Here is a 21044-nt window from a genome sequence, read left to right as displayed (position 1 = left end):
ACTTTGAACTCTTGCGGTCGCCTTCCCAAGTCTGCCCACTTCTTCATCCTTTTTGCCGCATTCTCCAAGTAAGCCCACGCAATATCTGCATTTCGATGTCATTCCTTTGCGAAATGGTAGGCTGACGGACTACTCCTAGTATACCCAATCGCCATGGTGGGTGAAGTCGACGGTTGTTATCCTGTAATGATCTCGAAGGGGCTCTTGTTGGATGCAGAGCTCCGCTGTAAGTTGTAGGAGAATTGGGCAATGTCCAACAGCTTCACCCAATCTCGTTGGTTGGCACTCACGTAGTGCCGAAGATACTGCTCCAAGAGCGAGTTTATCCTTTCAGTCTGGCCATCCGTCTGGGGGTGGAGGCTTGTAAAGAAGTATAACTTTGACCCCAACAATTTGAATAGCTCGGTCCAGAATCGTCCTAAGAACCGAGCATCTCGATCACTAATGATATTGTGCGGGACTCCCTAATACTTCACCACATCCTTCATCATCAGCTTGGCCGCCTCTTCTGCTGAACAGTGTAGGGGGGCAGCAATGAAAGTTGCATACTTTGAAAACCGATCGACCACCACGAGTATCGATCCGAGTCTCCCTACAAGTGGCAAGCTTGATATGAAGTCCAAGGAAATGCTCTCTCACGGCCTTTCTAGTACGGGCAACGACTCCAAAAGTCCCACTGGCTTCCGCTGCTCCACCTTGTCTTATTTGCAAGTAAGGCATGTTCGAACATATTCCTCCATATCAGTCCCCATCTTCGGCCAGTAGAAGGCCCTCTCCACGAGAGCCAATGTTCTGTGAATGCTTGGGTGTCTAGCCCAAAGGGAATCGTGACACTCTTTTAAGAGTTCACGCCTCAAATTGTCCACTCGGGGAACATAAACCCTATTCCCTTTTGTGTAAACGAGTCCCTCCTGAATCCAAAATTGTCGTGCCTTGCCTTCTTTGATGAGCTGCATCAGGATAACTGCCTGGGGGTCACTATACAGTCCATCCCTGATCCTGGAAAAGAAGTTGGAGTGCAATTAACTTGCTTGGCCTCCGCCCTCCAATTGTGCGGCATTCACACGCTCCACTTTCCGACTCAATGCATTGGCCACGACATTTGCCTTCCCAGGCTTATACTCCATTGTCATATCAAATTCAGCTAGGAAATCCTGCTTTGGGGAGAGCTTCTTCTGAGTTTGGAAATAACTCAGAGCGATGTTGTCAGTCCTCAGCATAAATCGCGACCCGAGGAGATAGTGTCGCCAAACTCAGAGACAGTGGATCACCGCTGTCATCTCCTTCTCATGCACTGGATACCGCCGCTCGGTCTCGTTGAGTTTGCGGCTCTCGTAGGCCACTGGATGACCCTCCTGCATGAGTACTCCCCCAATAGCAAAGTCTGAAGCATCTGTGTGGACTTCAAAAGGCTCCCAATAGTCTGGTAATTTGAGTACTGGTTCTTCCATAACAGCAGCCTTCAGATCTTGGAATGCTATTTCACATTTGTCAAACCACTTCCAAGGCTGCTCTTTCTTCAGTAACTCCGTCAGTGGAGTTGCACGCTTCGAGTACCCCGCTATGAAGCGTCGATAGTAGTTGACGAAACCAAGGAAGGATCTCAACTCTGGCACCTTCTTTGGAGTTCGCCATTCCGCAACTGCTTGCACTTTTGATTTGTCCATGCAAATGAAACCATTACCGATTTGATGCCCCAAGAATAAGATCTCCGTTTGGGCGAAGTAGCATTTCTCCCTTTTTATGAACAAAGAGTTCTCCCTGAGAATCTTGAAAATTGTCCGAAGGTGCTGGACATGCTCCTCGAGCGTTTGGCTGTATACGACAATATCGTCTAACTAGACGACCATGAACTTATCCAAATACTCCTTGAATAGTTGGTTCATGAGAGTGCAAAACGTGGTTGGAGCATTGGTTAAGCCGAAAGGCATCACCAAGAACTCAAACGCTCCATACCTGGTCACATAGGTAGTCTTCGCTTCGTCGCCTTCAGCGATGCACACCTGCCAATACCCCGACCGAAGGTTAAGTTTTGAGAAATACTTGGCTTTGCCCAACTGGTCGAACAAGTCCGCGATGAGCAGGATGGGATACTTGTTCTTCACTGTCACTTTGTTAAGGGCTCGGTAATCGACGCATAGTCGAAGGCTCCCATCTTGTTTCTTCTGGAAGAGAACTGGAGCTCCGAAAGGTGCTTTAGAGCTGCGGATGAGACCACCGCTTAGCAGTTCGCCTAACTGCTTTCGGAGTTTTGCCAACTCTGGCGGGGGCATGCGATAGGGTGGTCTCGCTGGAGGCTTCACTCCTGGCTCCAACTCGATGCTGTGATCCATGCCTCTGCGTGGTGGAAGAGTCTTCGGCAACTCGGGTGGCATAACATCATTGAACTCTTTCAGGACGTTCGCCACCACAGCAGGTTCTCGAATGGCCTTCTCGTCAAGTGGCTCTAGCTTCATCGCAGCCACGAAGGTTAATTCACCTTTTCGCACCCCTTTCTTTAGTTGTAACGTTGATATATATTACAATTCCTTGGTTCCTCTCCGAGAGACAAGAACCATGTAAGGGTCATTGCCTTCCATCATACACAAGGAGTTTAGAAACGACATAGGCACCAACTTCGCCGCGTGTATAAACTTCATTCCAAGAATTACTTGAAAGTCGTCCAGTGGCACCGCCATCATGTTAGTGTTCCCGCTCCATGTTCCGATCTTGATGGGAACTCCCTTTGCTAATCCGGAGATTCGCCTGGCCTCTGAGTTCATCGCCTTCATTCGACTTGGGCTTTTCTCCAAGATCAACCCAAGTCGCTTTGCTTCTCGATCGGCTATAAAGTTGTGGGTAGCGCCCGTGTCCACCATTGCACGAGTTGTTTGGCCATTGAGCTTAATGTCAACATACATTAGCTCGCCACTTCCTGCTTTTTGTTGCCTTGTCTTCAGGTTCTCCCCCACTTGACCCCGCATGGCATTCAACAAACGCATGGCTCCCATCCGGGGTCCTTGCGACTCCTCATCGTCGCTGCTAGCTTTAGAACTACTCGAACTAAGAGCGACAGCCTTGCCCTTGTCCGGTTTGGGAGGGTGGATGGAAGCTGTTAGTGTTTTCGTGGGCACTCCCTCACTATGTACGGCCCTCCGCACAAGAAGCATCCGTCAGGTTTCGGGGCCTTGCCTTTCGGGCTTGGCCCTTTGTGGGAACTCTTCTTCTTTTGTTCGCCTCCGAGCCTCGAGAATGTTTTGGAGGGCAATTGCTTGAAGGTTGTTTCCTTCTCCCTGGGTATTCGGAGGAAACAAAGTCGGTGAGCCTTTCTGCAGCAACAATTGCCCTACCACATTGGTGGCATTCCTTCGATTTAGTTCCTATTGAGCCCATGGCTTCAAACCATCGAGGAAGCTGAACAACTTATCCTTCTCGGACATGTCCTATATGTCCAGCATTAGTGCAGAAAATTATTTCACATAGTCTCGAATGGTGGTACTCTGGCGGAGTTGTCTCAACTTCCTTCTTGCGACGAACTCTGTGTTCTCCGGTAGGAACTGAGTTCTCAACTCCCGCTTCAAGTCTTCCCATGTGTCAACCCGACATCGACCTTGTTGGATCTCCTCCCAATGGGTTCGCCACCAAAGTTTTGCATCTCCGTTCAGATACATTGTTGCTATAGAAACTTTGGTATCTTCAGAATCGGGCCTCGTAGCTCGAAAGTATTGTTCCATGTCGAACAGAAAGTTCTCGAGCTCTTTGGCATCTCTGGCCCCTCCATATCCATGAGGCTCGGGTGCCCTCAAATTTTGTGGCGGTGCAACGCGGGTGTTGCTTCCTCCTGCATTTAGTGCTCTAGTGAGCATAGTCACCCTTGAAGTGAGTTCTGCCACAACTTCCTGCAGGTGTTACACGGAGTCTTTGGTGTCATCTGACAGTCGGTCGACTAGGGCCTCGACCTTGTCGATCCTGGACTCCGCTTCCTCTTACGAGCTTTCTACCCCAACAAGGCTTTGTTGGCCATGGTAGAGTTCCTCCACGCTCGCTTCAAGAATATCCAGGTGGGTTTTCGCCGTTGTGAGTCTCTCCTTGTGACTTTTTTTCCCAGTTGGCGCTCCAGATTGCACCTCCTCCGCTCACGGAGAGTAGCCAACTTCTCGCTCATCATGTTTGCTGCCGCGCTCCTCTTGAGCGGCTCTAACAACATGAGAGCGAGTGTGCACATGCAACCCACCTGCGGCTGCTTGGGGCAAGGGTCCGACTTGCCCCGTCTTGCTTGATTCGCCACGATGCTTTGCCATGGCGAAGTTGCAAAGTTCCTTCGCTGCTCGCTCGAAGTGCTTGCCCGCTCTAATACCATGATGTCACGGCCTTAGCTGGAATTGCCTAAGGCATGAGGCACCCTTGCGGCTAAGATGCGAACTTAGCTTGCGTTGCCTAAGTCATGCTCCACCCTTACAATATTGCTCGGCAAAGATCAACCCACTTGTAACCTCTCATAGGTCCCAAAGGACCTATAAAAAAGAAAGTTGATTAGTTCGAAAGAACGAGCGACGGACAAGTCCCGAAGTCTCGTGGAAAGGGGAAGCTTTACAAGCAATTCAGCGAGCACCTTGCGTGTACAAGAGAAAAGAGGGAGAGGGGGGAAACAAGGGCTTTAGAAGGTCGAACGAACAGCTGCAAGCCCACAAACAACTGCTCACCGAGTCCCGGGCACGACAACAAGTTCCCGTCAAGGCAACGTGCGAACTTGCGAATGAGTGTTCAACACCCGGTACTATACCGAAGCCCCATCCAACCCTATGCCACCCTGGGGATTGCAAGGGGCTGAGATGGCTGACGTTTTGGTGAGCGGAGTCAGATTTCAGAAATCAGCTCATGGCACACGAAAACGGAGCTGTTTTGGGCTGTTTTGGGGCTGTTTTGCTCGGTTCGGTGAGCGGTCTCTTTATAACGCTACAGCTTGTTCGAACTTACATTTTTACAAGCAAAATGACTCAAAACCAAGGCAAAACAGGCTGTCAAGTAGCTGTACATGTAGATGAGAGCGACGAACGATTCGTTGAACGGAATTGTTGCGGGTGCGTGACGACCGTTCATGACAGACTGATGATTTTCTTTATGTACTTGTAGGTAACGACCAAGTAAGTTATGGAAATATCACGATAGAAGCATTGGTATGAATACTTATAGATTGAATGTTGATATGAAACTAAGAACCTGGTTCATGCTATCGATATTTCGATATTATGTGGTTGATACTTTATGCCACTCGATCGATTTATAATCGCTCAATCGATATCTTAACTTTATCTGACTAATATCTTGAACTTATATGATGGATATATCAATATATATAACCTAACTAGTTAAGCTATTACTATGTTAGCGGGCTTGACACAACACGAACGTAGTCAAGATCGAGAGAAGTGCACAATTACTCTACGTAACCAACATTAATCACAATTACTCTAAAAATCTTTACCCATTTTTTTAAATCTTAGAGACAAAGTTATATAGGATTTGACAATCTTGAAGTAGACATGTTGATCCTAAACTAAGTTCAAACTAAGACACACGTAAAGGAAGACATCAATTGGTTAACAAATGTATTAATAAAAGAATTGAAAATGCATTTTGAGTGTCATAAGATTAAACTTTAACTCATTGACTTTGGCATGCGTTATATTCTAGTACAAGAATTTATAAGGTTAGTTACCATAAATAATTATCCACTTCTCAAAGAAAATTAATTTTTTTTCTTTTATTAATGAAGTTGAAGGTTCTTTGATACATCAAAGAGTTCGGACGTCCAGCATGCCTTATTGCGAATATGATATTAGGAAACTAGAAGGATCTGAGTAAAAATTACATCCTAAGCATATTTAATAAAAATTCCTCTAATGCTTAAGTTATGGAGGATTCGAAAAGTATTAAAGTGTTATGGAGGATTCGAAAAGTATTAAAGCATAGTATGCTTGATTTATTTGACAAACTATTACGGACTTAGTTAGAATTGTCTAAGTCGTGAGGTACCCTTATAGTAATATCATACACTTAGCTTAAATTAACTAAGTTGTGAGACACTCTTGCACTAATGTCACAAACTTAGTTAAGATTGCCTAAGTCGTGAGGTATCATTGCATTATCCGTTCACAAAAGATTAGCCTAATTACAACTTTGCTCAAGTCCCGAAAAACCCGTAAAAAAAATTTTGACTAGCTCGAAGGCGAGAGATAAACAAGTCCCAATGTTTTACGAAGAAAACAACTTTATAAATAATTCAGCAAATACTCGGTGTACAAAAAAAAAAGAAATAAAAGAGAAAACAAGAATTTTAGAAGACAAACGAATAATCACAAATCTATAAACGATTGCTCACTGAGTATCGGACGCGTTAGTAAGTTCCCGTAAACTTAAAGTGCAAACTTATGAATCCAATCAAAGTCCAATACTACCCTAAACCCTCATCCCCTAGGTGTTATCCTTGGGATTCAAAGGTGCTAAGATGGTTTATGTTTTTATCTATACCGTAGCCTATAGAAAATGATCCGTTGATGAATATATTATAGGTGCACAACGATCATCCGTGATAAGACAACCAAGGAAAACACATTTGAAGCTCTATTATAAAGAAATCGATTAATCGTTGAAGCCAAATGAGGTGTTAATTTGTGAAACAACTACATGAAATCGTTAGTGTTTATTCAGTCATTGAAAGGTGCATCAGACCATCAAGCATTATTATTATCGTGCTTTGAACTTAAATTGATATATTAAATTAATTGAGATGATACCAAATCAATGTCAATTGATTGATATGTTTGGCTGACAAGATGTTTGGTGAGAGATGATACATATCATATTATCCACCTACTAGAAACCCCTTATCACTCATCAAAATGATAAACGGAAAATTTAAGAAACAAATATATATAATTATCATTCATTCATTCATTCAAATGTGGATTCCAAAAGGTAACGATGCTTTGTGCATACGAAGAGATGTTAAAGATAGTGATTTCAGATGGTCGAATGATTGATTAATACTCCACGTTGATGCTTTGTGCATCTGAGGACACAATTTAAGTCAGATTAGGGTGTCATTAGCCGCATCAGAGATTAACTAATACCTAAATAAATAGTTAGTGGAGTTCAACAATGGAATGGATGTGATGAGATACCACTAATTGTAATTTCCATTCATAATATAATTGATCTCACATTCTACTATCCATAGCTTCTCCTACTTACCATATCGTCATCCACTTAGGATCCTAAACCAAACCCGTAGACGAGGGAGTCCGAGCTCAGAAGAGCAGCCACTGCCGCCCTCCGCCGGCGGACTTCAGGGAGGAGCGGCGGGTCCGAGGATAGAGCTGGAAGAGGCGGTGCGCGGAGATGGCGGAGATCACGGCCATGACCAGCGTCGCGACCAAGCCGCAGATTATACCACCGGCGATCTGGTCGCAGAACCTGGTGTATATGTTGCACAGCTTCGACCACTGGAGGCTGCCGATGCCGAACAACCCCACCAGCGCCGCCTGCAACGCAGCCATGGTGGCCCCGAACGTGGCGTAGGTGGATCCCTGGGTTACATGCAAAAAAGGAAGCAGAAGTCAGCAACACCACCTCCAAGTCTCCATGGAGGCTTATCAGCAATCTCAACTAAGATGAACAGGTGATTGCTAATAAGCTTTTCACAGTGATGTGGTCGTTGTTACGATACAGTTTCCAGCACTTGTTTCATGTCCCAAAACCTCAGAGACTTTTTGAGGACCAGATTGTGATATATGTGCATTCCAATTAATTGACCTCAATTAATTAATGGATCAATAGATGAATTCATCAAAGATTTAGTTGGGGGGTTGTACTATTCATGTGATTGACCAATAAATAATTGACATATCATGATCCATTGTTGTCATTATTACTTGAATGAAAAGAACAATCATCTGCATGAAACAAGGAAGAGTAGCCACCAAACATATATGCAACACATATATTGGGTTTACAAGGAAATACTAACTTATGCAATATTCATACATACATAAATACATATATATATATATATATAGAAAAAATTCAAATATTTGGATAAAGAACCAAAATTTCAAAAGCTCTAATTTCTCATAATTTTATAAAAAAAATATATGGACAACATGCTTACATAATATTATGCCATTATATATAATTTGTAGAATGAGGATTTTATGAGAACAGGAAAGAGTTTTGGGATATTACATTTAGAGATGTTAGAATAATCCTTAAAAAGGATCACTTATTAGTGAAATGGAAATAACATGCACTAACCAACCACCAGGATGTCTCCTCCCATGTAGTATTAACATCAATAGTTCATGTTGGTGTGAGATGGCATCCTACATCTCAAATGATAACCACATAATCTAAAAAGGTGGCATATTAATGCTTCTTCATCCTTCAACATTGCAATGCACTTGTAATGTCCCTTTCATGGCATCAATTGAAATAGGAAAGTAGGTCAACCAAACTATTAAAGGCTTAGTTGTGCATCAAGACTCAATTCATTATTAGAAAGTAGGTTTGGTGGTGGTTCAGTTTCAATAATATAGCCTCCTCTTTAGGAAGCTTTAATTTCAGTCTCTACTCTCAACTAAAAGAAACCTTTCCTAAAGTTAGGTGGCTAATATATATATATATATATATATATATATATATATATATATATATATATTAGCCACCTAACTTTAGGAAAGGTTTCTTTTAGTTGAGAGTAGAGTATATATATATATTAGCCACCTAACTTTAGGAAAGGTTTCTTTTAGTTGAGAGTAGAGACCTATCCTCTTGAAAAGTAGGAAATTGTAAAGATGATCTTAAAAAATGTACAAGTAGTTTAATATCACTTTAGTTATTATTATTGGTTAAAAACACCAATTCCCATTAGGTTTTATACTAACAATAAAATACTTCCATTATCATATGATTGTGTTCAAATGTTGACTTTACAAAATCTTTAATTTCATTAAATACTTGTATTTTGTTTTAGCATATGATTGCAAAATTCAAACCTATATAGGTGTTTTTTTTTTTAAGTTTAGAGAACATTTAGTTAGTTGTTTTATTTGTTTAAATCCCATGTCTAAGGGTACACTTTTGTTGAGAACTTTAAATTGAAGGACATTAATGATGTTTAAGGTATTTTCATTTATTTTTAAATTTTATAGGGATTTTATTTACACATATTAGTTAAGTGAAAAGAGTTTGATCTATTAAACATCATGTGAAAGAGTTTGACCACAGAAAGCAAACCCATAGAAAATCAAATATTTCTTTTCTTAAAATCCTATCTTCTTTGTAGTTTATAATATGCATCCAATTAAGTATATAATTTGTAAAAAAAAGCATAGCCTTTTTATTAGTCTAAATCAGCATCTAATTAAAAATTAATCAACTTCTCTCGCTATGGTTCCTTTACTGCAATTTTAAGAATTATAATAGGACAATATATATAAAAAATAACAAAAAAAGAAGTATATTCCCTTTGTATTATCTTTTACTGCAGCTTCGGAAATTACTATAGAGATAAACAATAAAAGAAATAATTACTGGAAAATTGACCTGAAAAAACAGGATGCTAAATCCATAAACTACACCTTTGAAGAACTCCTGTAAACTAGTACAAAATTTTCATCAGAAACAAAACCATCCTGAAGCTTTTCCCTGATTTGCTACTTCAATTTTGTGATTGTACCAAACTCCAAACATGTACACATACATGCATACACACATATATGAATATATGTGTATATATATCATCAATATTAACTCTATTAATAAACTTGATTGAGCAATTCATCTTTATCCCTCTCTGAGAAGGTATTCAATAGTTTCCTGTTGATTGATTATTAAATTCCCACTTGGTTGCATGCATACTAAGAAAAGAATTTGATCACATAAAACTATTGGGATGAAGGGAAAATGAATGCAAAAGAAGAAAAAAAATCTCATTGTTTTCCAGAAATTATTGTATTTGTCTTGCAATAGACTTGTATGAATTTTTCTTTCTAGGAAAATCTCATAACTCCTCTTAATTATGCTTGTGCGTGTGTTTCATGATATTTTTCTGGTGTTTCTCTCAGACAAAATAACATGGCCGTATTGAACCCCAATAGAGACCTTTACTGCCACAAACTTTAAAGATTCTGGAATCATTAAATCGACTGATTCAACTTTGTGTTATTTCAATGTACTTTTACTTTGTTGTTGATGAACTGCAGTGAAGAAGAATGAGCAAGTTTGTTTATCTATGTGATCTTTTCTTGGAGTGATGATGATGGAAAAGCAAGGCTAAGAAGTTCACCTGATCCAAGACGAAGTACAACCATGCCACAAACTTGTTACAGTGACATGGATTCTTTCCCAGCCAAGTGAAGGCCATGCACCTGAAGAGATGGAGAAGATGATACCCAGCAACGACGGAAAAGACGACGGTCATCACCCTGCAGCAGCAGCAGCAGCAGCAGGACTAAGAAGCACATCCTAGCGAAGAGAGGAAGAGTCATGGAGGAAGGTAGCAGACTCACCACAGTGCATCCATGTCCTTAACAGTGGCTGTTCTGGTGACGAAGAAGACTGTCTTGGTCTGCGTGTCCAACCCTACAAGAAGAGCAGCCATGGCAGCGAACACCAGCGACAAGATCCTCAGCACACTCTCAGCTCTCAACACCTTGCTTCCCATTCTCTCCTCTTCCTCCTCCTCCTCCTCCTCTCTTTTTCTATTCTTCTTCTTTCTCCTCCTCTCCTGCTGTTGCTTCTGCCGTGGACTCGACCCCAAGTTATAGACCGGGAAAGATGAGGAAGAGGTCTGCAGATGGGCACTGAGAAAAGCCAACAGCAGAGGGAGAAGACCTGTCGGCGTCTGGTGGTTACCTTTCGCTTCGGAACACCTACTGTAGGAAAGGACGACATTGGCGGAGGTTCCATGGATCGAGACGAGACTTAGCAGTGATACTTCGAACAAATTAGTGATCGTAAATGCACCCTGCAAATAATTGACATGCACATTTTTCGTTCAATTGGGTGATTCCTAAACAGCATATGAACCCCGTGATGTGGTTTCTTTCTCTTTCATTCTTACAATAAAAAATAATATATATATTTTTTTTTGTTCGATCCAAGTTTTATCACATACAGATGATTATGATAAGGACATCTAACTGTATGGGTAATTAAGCAACACCCACAATAAAGTGTGAAGAAAACTAAAGGTGCCCAAAATTAATTGGCGGATGAACGAATCTATAATACAGATTCAAGTTTTTCTTTTTTGTTAGTTTGTTTGTTTATGACAGCAAATCATATTTTTATAAGATGTTGACCAACCAATATGTCTCCAATGTTAGTCAACATATGAACACCGACAGGGGCATAAAAGGAAGAAAACTATGGGTAGAATGAGAAAAGCAGATAATTGTACATTCTCAAGAAGAGACATATGCCCTATATCTTTTAATTACAAAAAAAGCGTTTTTTTCCTCATTAATTGGATGCATCTGATCATACTATGAATATTGCATCTCTTATTTTATATTGAAAATAAGAAGAGTTAATGTATCAAAAGTAGATGCCGTTTGTTTAGAGCTAGAAGAACCAAAGGAACTAAGCATTCAGCAAACATGATTAAAAAGCAGGTAGGGCAATAAATGAGTACCGTATGAAATAGATAGCGATATATAAGGAAAATGATTTTTAGATTAAAGCATAGGGCAATAATTCAATCAAAGGCAAGACATGATATTGATAGTTACATGCATTTGGAATTAGGAATTAAAATCCCTAATGATAAGCTATTTCCTTTTTCGTTTCAGATAATTTTGAAATCTCCCGAGGCAAAAAGATTATTTTTTTCTTTTTGCCTCTTCTCATGTAAGAGAGATTATGTGAAAAATAAAGAAAAAAAGAAACGAAAATTGGATATTTTTCAGAAAAAAAAGGCCCCTTTAATAACATTTATGAGGTGCATAATTTACTTATAAAAAGTTTCGAACTTATAATTTTTGATATAGCATATTAAGAAATTTAACACATGTCAACATTGATTCCAATATATATATATATATATATATATATATATATATCCACTTCTAACAAAAAAATAAAAACAAAAAGTACTCACTCCTATGGAGGGATACTTAAGTAATTTAGTTTTTAGAATTTTCCTCTTTTAGTGTAAGGGGGCCCCACACAGTGGCTTCCTGTAGCTCGGTGGTCAGCAGAAAGCTCTGCAAACCTGCATATTTATGCTGACTTGTCCAATCACCAATCGAAAGATATTTAATAAGAAGAATGCGTGGTGCATACCTGCAGAGGGTGGACATAACACCACCACCACCACCACCACCAAATATTATGGACTCAGGAATGCACAGTGGCTTCCAATAGCACGGTGGTCAGCAGAAAGCTCTGCAAACCTGCATATTTATGCTGACTTGTCCAATCACCCATCGAATGATCTTTAATAAGCAGAATGCGTGGTGTATACCTGCAGAGGGCGGACGTAACACCGCCACCACCACCAAATATTATGGACTCATAGGAATGTGAGACACGTACGAAGAAATATGTGGTGTCTCATGAGATTTGCAAATAAAGAGAAGCACAGGTAAAAGTTTTGCATCTTTACAAATCTCATCCTACCACTTGCAAAAACATCCAGCTTCATAGAAAACGCCTCCATTGGCCATTAATCAGACAACTAACTACTATTATTCAGCTATAATGTCATGACCAAACATTTAAGTGTTGTATCTACATATCTTTAGTACTTGAAAAAACAATAAATTTTGATTTTAATTTTTTCTGGAAGTAGCATCTACATATCTGAATGAATCTGATGGCTCCTTTTTATCTAAAGATGCGCAAGCTGGCATGGTTACATCATCATCAAAATCAAATACTAGGACAACTGGATGTTTTCTAACATGTCTATGTCTAAGTGCAATGCGTTCTAATGGGGCGGCTGAGTGCAGTGAGTTACTAATGGGGCCAAAGAAAGGCTCAGGAATTACGTTTGTCTAACGTTTTGATTGAAGTCCTTGTAGATGAAACTGTTGGTCAGAGAATCTGTTGTTTACAACTTTGTCCGGAGTATGATGTTTCCCTCTTCTCTGAGGGGATATATCAACTGCGAGTTAGATGGGAGTAACCTCCTAGGTTGAATGTTGATGTCTCATGGAGCCATGACCTCAACGAGGGAGGAATAGGCTGTCTTATTTGCTGCGGGCTGAAACTATGTTTGGACACGTCTCCCTTCGCTCAGCGATGCACCTAAAAAGCTCCATCACCGGGTATGATGCAATGCACTGGAGCATGTTTACAAACCCCGGACTATATAGCCTGGTTTGGTAGCTGGATAACTACATTGATACGTAATATAATTACAATGGGTTGGGATACGTTCTGTCATCCTCGTTCAGCCCCCCTAGCTTTGTTTGTAAGTCATTCATGGTGTGCACCAAACGACGGTGGCATAACTCTACGTCTAGATGATAAGGATCATGTTAATTTCTAACAGTGGGTTGTCCCCTTTAAAATAAATAGGGTAACTGTGGAGGAGACAGTAAGACAGTGCAATCTCTGGCCTAACTCGTCCTCTATGACCCAGAGCAGTGAATACACTGGCAGAGCCCTGAGGCAATATTAGGCTAAGCCTAGATGTTCTACTGTGTCCAGCTACAGTAGACAGCAAATGTGTAGACACCTATCAATGAGACATGTAATCTACAATTTCTAAAGGGGGTTTTTTTTTTTGGACTGATCAAAATGTCTAAGCTCACGAACAGATTATACATAGACTTACAAACATGTGTTTAGAGAACAAGCAACATTTACATAAAACGTCAAGTAAATCAATACAAAGGAAAAGCTTTGAAATTTTTTTTCTATTTTTATTTTAGTAAAAAAATCCTGATTAAAGCACCAAGGAACTATAATTCAACAAATGTGGCATCACAAATAATTAAGTGAAAAACGTGTGTAAGTTTAGAACATTAATGATAACATGGAATCAATTTCAATGATCATCCGATAATGTGATTCAAATCTGACTATCATAAAATATTCCATGTCAAAAATGATTCCAGGCGAACTTGGCAGTGAAATAGGGTCAGTGGACTTACACTTCCACGATGAATCGAGTCCAGCAAATCTTCTGCAGACTGTCCAACTAGAAGTTTGAGGCTTTCTGGTTTCTCCCTTTAACTTCATTTTCAGAGTACAACTGCAACCTAAATAAAATATTGTCAGAAAAACTTCCCTTCCGATAGGTAGCATCAAACACTCAGTCATGAACAAAAGGTTTACGAGATGAAAGTTTTAGGTTTACAAGATCCATAGCATGCCTCATCCAGCATGTCAATGTTAATTGACATCATCATCCACAAGAAGAGTGTGACAACCTTCTAATTATTAATCATATGCACTTGTTGTGAAGTCCAAATCATGAAGAAAATATTAATTATGCAAATGTTATCCCCTTATTCTCTAATGACACATGGTAATCGAAATAAAAAACACATTGCCTAAGGGAAATGAATAATACAGGAATTGCAGCACAGCATGCCAAATGGTAGACTAGGTAACAGCTTAAATGTCCCAGAAACATTCATTTAGATATTCGTCAAGTAGTTACTCTCTAGTTAAAAAATGCAAAAAAAATTGAATTCAAGTACATATAATACAATCCTTATACCCAAGTGAGAACAAAGGGAACATTAAGAAAAGCCAATCACTGAATTCCATGTTAAAGGGGCACACTATCTGATGGGTCATCACAGTTCCCTCGTAAGACAATCTCTTAACCATCATGTAGTATGAGCAACGTTTACCTGAAGCCAGAACAATAAAATAAATAAAGAGAGACTTAAGTAGCCAGAAAAAAATGAAGTCACCAAAGAGAGACTGAAATATTTGCCAAATAAACAAGAATATAAGGACAAAAGTAGTTAGCTCCTCTACAAGTTCCCTGAAGCTAATTAATTGATCATTTGATCTCATAAATATCTAAAATTTTTCTCACATGTGGACATATAATATAGGTAAGACAATGATATGTCGAAGATAAGTAAAATAACAATAACAAATTCGTGGAATCATTCTCTCAGTCAATCCAGAATTCATGTGTGGTTAAACTTAGCCAAAATAATTGCCAGTGAGTCGTTACTCCTTTACATTTTAGCCAAAACATCAAAAGAGCAGTGTTTCAACATTAGCAGCAGTTTATACTCATCACTTTCAACCCTAGATAAATCATGTGACGACAGCATACCGGATCAGTGCACTATTCCATTTCACCAATTCCATCTGATTCCCATCAATTCCCTCAAGTGTTCCAGAAGTCAAAGCAATCATGCTACTGAATTGCCAGTTCTAGTTTTGAGTTCTTTCCTACAAAAGTCATGCATCAAAAGGCAAAATGTTTACTGCAAGTCTTAGTTTCTTACCACAGAAAAGTATATCATATTTAAATAAGATGTATTTGCAAGATACAACTTGGTCATGAAGATGATCAGAACTTCTTGTAAGGTCATTTGTCATTTGAGCAGAACTGTTTTATTTAACATGTACAGGTATCAAGGTCAAGAAGCAAACACCTGGAGAAATCATTGGAATCGTAATAATCAAAAGCAATGAACAAAACTAACCTTAATTTTCAACAGGCAAGACCATCAGTTACATGTAAAGTCCCTCTGGCACACCTTCCTGCTTCTTAAACATTACCTTTTCCTTGGCCTTCTTGAAGTCAGCATGAGTTACCTGAGCAAAAAGTGATGTAGAGGCAAGTGACAGCAATGCATAGCTGAAAATACGTGGATACTCAGGAAGTAAAATATAAAGCATATTGACACTAGTTTAAACTCAGTCAGACCAAAAACAAAAAAATGCGTTGCGGGACAGTTGCCGAGCAAGAGTGTCCCTCAGTATAGCCCTACCAAATCTGATTTGTAAAACATAGTAAACACAAACCAATGATGCTGTTAAAGGATATGTTTGGATGTTAATTATAAAGTCCTTTGCATGGAACCAAAATCAGAGATGTGACCTTTTACGGTTGAAATACACTTAAAGAAGCATGATAGAAGTCTCTATGACCAAAATGATAATACCTGACAATATCACTACAGTAACCAATACATATTATTTAATTATGACTTTAGGGAAAAGAATACTAATATACAGTTTACTGGTAGTTGCATGGCCTACCTTCATCCTGCGTTCTCTTAAAGCAAGCAAGCCAGCTTCAGTACAGATCACCTTTATATCAGCTCCAGAAAACTCATCTTTCGTCATTGCAAACTCTTCAAGATTGACATCATCCGCCAGTGTCATTCTAGAGGTATGTATCTAAAGACATTGATAGGAAAAAGAAAATAAATAAATAAAAACTAACAAAGGGAGGACAAGCATGAACTGATGTCATACCAAGCATAATTTTGTAGTTAATGAAACATAACATACCTGAAAAATACATCATCTTGTTTTAATATCTGGCAATGGAAATTCAATCTTCCTATCAATACAACCAAGCTGAAGCAAGGCTGGATCAAGGATTTCAATTCTGTTGGTCACAAGAATGACCTAAACATCCCCCCATGAGTCAAAACCATCAAACCAGTTAAGCAACTCCAACATGGTTCTCTGTGTCTCATGCTCACCACCAGAATGAGCATCATATCTAGAAATGATCATGTAGAAAGTTCAATAAAATGAAATGTCATTCACACACAACACAAAGGGCAAATTTTTAAATTTGTTTAGACCCCTTTTGGTGCCAATTGCATCTATGTCATCAATAAATACTATGGAAGGAGAGAATTCACCTGCCACTCTAAGAGTTCTCTGACAAGTTTTGGACCATCACCCAAATATTTCTGAATCAGCTCACTTCCAACAATGCATAAGAAAGTTGCTGATGTTGAGTTAGCCACTGCCTGAAATTGGAATGCTCAGAAATAGTCCGAAGAGGAGGAGTTTTATACTAACTGGTGCAAATGTCAACATCAGCATTGAAATTACTAGGGCACATAAAGTCTGTACCAAAAGTCTGCAGGAACTATTTAGGTAGTAAACAACATTAAAGATAATTTCAACCCTGAAAATGTGCCTCAATCAAACTTTTTTTCTTTTAATGAACCAGGACCGTTTAGATTTTAATTACAAAAAGTTTATATTGGTAAATGAACAAATACATATCAATAGTAACATAGGTTCTCATTAAGTATGTATTTAGTCATAAGAAATACTAATGGATAAACTAGCTTATATGAATCATCAAAAATGGATAGAGAAATACCTGCCTAAGAAATACACCCACTCAATTGTGGTCAGATATTGCACACACAATACATAGGCAAACAGATACAGAGAGAGAATGGTGAGAGGAAAGACAATATCAAAATTGTGTCGAAAAGTCCATGTTCCAGTATTCACATGCTACCTCGAAGTTCGCCAAAATCAAGAATACTAAATTAAAAGAATGGTCTGACCTTGGCAAGTAAAGTTTTACCAGTTCCAGGCTCTCCATATAATATGACTCCCTTGGGAGGTCTAATTCCAATATTTTCATACAGCTCTGGATGTGTCAGAGGAAGTTCAACTGATTCTTTAAATTTCTTGAATTTGTGCATCTAAGCCACCAATATCAGCATACAATTCCAAAGGAGCTTTTTCAACTTTCATAACAGAAACCATAGGATCAACTTCATCATGAACAAGCCCAACAACAGATAAGACCTGCCACACAAAAATAAAATACCAATAAATCAACATATCCTAATTTCTTTTGTAAAATTTAAAAAGTTTATGGAATTAAGCTGCATTTTGGAAACTAATCATAATCATGCAAAGTGAAATTACATAAAAGGTCAGGGGATAAGATGGTTTCAGAATGACAGGTACTGTAATGCTAAAAACACTTCTGCATCAAAACAAAATATCAAGCTAGATGCCAAGGATTACAATTTCGAATAATACCACCTATACCAAGCGACACGTATCGGTCCGTCAGTTGACCGGTACACGGACCGCCCGTTACCGGATGGAATATATATATATACAAGGCGACGTCGCCGAAAAAGATGATGCAGCATCGCCTTTTATAAAAATATATAATCTTATATATATATATATATATATATATATATATATATATATATATATATATATATATATATATATATATATATATATATATAAACGAGGCGACGTCGCCGCCTGGGAGAAGAGAGAGGTGACGTCGCCGAATTTTATATATATACATATATACATATACCGAGCGGTATACCGTTCGATATACAGTATCATACCATACTGAGCGAATGTCGAAACTCCGGTATGGTATGATATTTCAATCCTTACTAGATGCAGTGTTCATAACTTTCTCCAACTACACCTATAAACAGGTCAAGTAGCATTTTGGTTCAACCTAAAACATGAGTGCCAATTTACTTGGTTTCAGTTAGACTTAATGGTTAGAAACAAGAAATCACACAAGAATTCAGAATAAGTGTGAACCAGCTACAGGAAAGCTGTTCAACAAGTAATATTACAACCCCTGCTACTCCATCTTAAAAATAACATTGGAACAAGACTTCAGGAAAAATAAATAAGCCGGAGAGATAATTCCCTTGCATCTTTAAGATATTTTGGAGTCATTGTAAAAAACTTCGAGAAACAGTAAAAATACTAGAAAAGAAAAGAAGCAAGACATATAATATCATTTGGAATCATCTGACCAAATTTCTTTTCACATTTATGCTGTGTACGACTATTAACAGCAAGTAGACTACTTCATAAATTAAAAGTAAGAAGACCACAGAGCGAATACGTATCTAACTACTTAAAAATATCAACGAAAATGACTCAAACCTTATCAAAGACCTTGACTCAAACAAAAAAAAGATATCACAAATTAATCATTGAAGCTAAATCAAATAATTTAAAACGTTATTAGGAATTGAAATCAACTAGAGCACAGAATATCTTATTAGTAAAAAAAAAAATCAAGGTAATAGGTTCCTTTAATGGGGTCGTTTTATTCAATGACTCGTCGAATTCAAAAAAGGCAAGAGCCTGAGAAGCCAAAAAACCGGAGGATTTCCTGGAACTTCTTTTGTGGGTGCTATACATCTGGTCATACAAAGTGCATCATACAGCTGATGAATATAGCACACTAACCATGCATACTATCAGAAAGAGGCTTATATAAATGAACATTTTGCCACAGATATTAGAAAATAGGTTGGCAAATATATTATCAACTTTGACTGCCAAAAAGGAAAAGTAGTCTTTGAATTTTTTTCCTAATTTTCAGATCCAACTACAATTAGCTTATAGATTTCAACAAAGCCCTATTGTACCTGTTCTTCTCTCTCTACCCTACCCAATTTCTATCCTCTTCACCCTATTGAAGACACAACTACACTTGTGCTTTCAGATCTACACTTATTCCCTTCCGTGAAACCAACCACATCATCACCATTTGCCACCGATATCACATATTGGCATAAGATGCCCTAAGCATATACAGACCAATTAGTTGCCAGGGACCAATGCAATTCATATATTCTTTTCTGCTTATAACTTCCACACAGTTCCTTGATAGCACACTAGGAAACTGAACACACCAAAGACAGCCTGACCATTCTAGCGTCCGGACTTAGTAAAGCATCTTTTAAACTAACCATGAAGACCAAATACTCGTAAGCTATCCCGAACACTAGAAAATTTGCTATAACTATGAAGAAGACAATCCCCATCTCATACGCCAAAAGTGTTCGCCGATCCCAAATGATCAGTCCAAACCCCAAACCCTAATTAATCATTTAGATCAAAAACTGACCTTGGTATGCATAAGGATCGCACATCCCGGTTCCAGCTGATCCTTGTCGACAAAGGACAGGATGCTAACGTAGTACTCCGGCCCGACCGACGAGGAAACAATGGCATGGATCTCTCATCAATGAGCTCCTCTAGATTCCCAACGTTCATCGGCGACCCCCGGAGGTCGTCGACCTTGGATCGGTCCTCCTCGTTCTTCTCCTCCTGGGGGCGGAGGCGCTCCTGGTTGGCGACGAACTCCTCCTCCATGAAGGGGTAGTTCTTGACGCGCTCGAGCTTGAGGAGGCGGAGGCGGCACTTGGAGAGGAGCGTAACGACAGGGAGGCGAGCAGCGTCCTCGGGACCCTTCTGCTTGCACTGCTTCCGGCCGACGCGGGACGGCGGGGCCGCCGCTCGAACTTCCTGTCCTTCTTATCGCCGGGGAGGCCCTGCTCCCCCATGCCGCCGGGGTTCCCTGGCCCATGCATGGATCCTAGGGTTTCGAGGGTTCCCGAGGTGTTCGAGGCCGAGAAGAGAAGAGGAAGGCTTCGCCAACGGGCAAGAAGAAAGACGTCGAATCGAGGCCTTTATTCGTCGGTGACTCGAAGAAGAAGAAATTTGGGCTTCAAATTTACAAATGAGCCCAACATAATTTTAGATACGAAAAAATAAATATAAAAGGCTTCTCAAAATTTGAGATTTATTTGAAATTTTAATTATTTTAAAATGCATTACAGATAATGATGACATATACTGTTAAATGATTATGCAATTAATACACTATATGTTTATGTAATGCTTGTAATGTGTTGTGTGGATGTTGGAAAACATTAATCTACCAATTTAGAAAACTAGATAACAAAAAAAGATAGATAAGTGTGCATCTTCTAAACATTTGAGAGACTAAGACCCAAACAAAAGAGGTGATCAAAGTTTATCATCTCATCGTAAATAAATAAATAAATAAAAGTGTTTATAATTTATTATAATATCATATAACTTGAATCCCACATTTATCATTTTATTTTTTTTAATAATATAGTCATCAAACAAAAATTCAAGTCAAGCCACAATTAGTTGTCAATTTAAGCATAGCAAAAGAACTTTTGGCAAGGATACTAATGCCACTGGGTAATTGACCCAATTACGAAAAAAAATAAATCAATTTGATTTTATCCCTATATAATAAATTATCAATTTTTCTA

At 39.2% G+C, this 21044-nt stretch overlaps 1 protein-coding gene and 1 pseudogene across 2 annotated transcripts; both read right to left on the bottom strand.

The window, feature by feature from the left end:
* Positions 1 to 7160: 7160 nt before the first annotated feature.
* LOC135609860 (CASP-like protein 2C1) lies at positions 7161 to 10942 on the bottom strand. The gene is made up of 3 exons (XM_065103594.1): positions 10548 to 10942; positions 10325 to 10463; positions 7161 to 7568 (listed from the first exon to the last, which is right to left on the bottom strand). Exons 1-3 carry the CDS (start codon positions 10700 to 10702, stop codon positions 7290 to 7292), a joined length of 573 nt encoding a protein of 190 aa, XP_064959666.1. The 5' UTR covers positions 10703 to 10942; the 3' UTR covers positions 7161 to 7289.
* LOC135609861 (26S proteasome regulatory subunit 4 homolog) lies at positions 10709 to 20433 on the bottom strand (annotated as a pseudogene). Its single transcript, XR_010485953.1, has 10 exons — positions 19862 to 20433; positions 17508 to 17754; positions 16786 to 16952; positions 16480 to 16698; positions 16225 to 16365; positions 15666 to 15777; positions 15290 to 15408; positions 14714 to 14849; positions 14142 to 14249; positions 10709 to 12505 (listed from the first exon to the last, which is right to left on the bottom strand). The product of XR_010485953.1 is annotated as a 26S proteasome regulatory subunit 4 homolog (transcript).
* Positions 20434 to 21044: the final 611 nt, after the last annotated feature.

This window comes from Musa acuminata, chromosome BXJ2-4, assembly GCF_036884655.1.
Source record: "Musa acuminata AAA Group cultivar baxijiao chromosome BXJ2-4, Cavendish_Baxijiao_AAA, whole genome shotgun sequence".
NCBI lineage: Eukaryota > Viridiplantae > Streptophyta > Magnoliopsida > Zingiberales > Musaceae > Musa > Musa acuminata.
This window is presented reverse-complemented; position numbering and strand designations above follow the sequence as displayed.

Bases quoted from the DNA above. Each gene is read 5' to 3' on its own strand.
- LOC135609860 (XM_065103594.1), bottom strand. From the start codon at position 10,702: ATGGGAAGCAAGGTGTTGAGAGCTGAGAGTGTGCTGAGGATCTTGTCG. The intron at 10,464-10,547 runs GTGAGTCTGCTA...CTGCTGCTGCAG, and splicing joins AAGGACATGGATGCACTGTG to GGTGATGACCGTCGTCTTTT. The intron at 7,569-10,324 runs GTGAACTTCTTA...CATGTAACCCAG, and splicing joins TGTACTTCGTCTTGGATCAG to GGATCCACCTACGCCACGTT.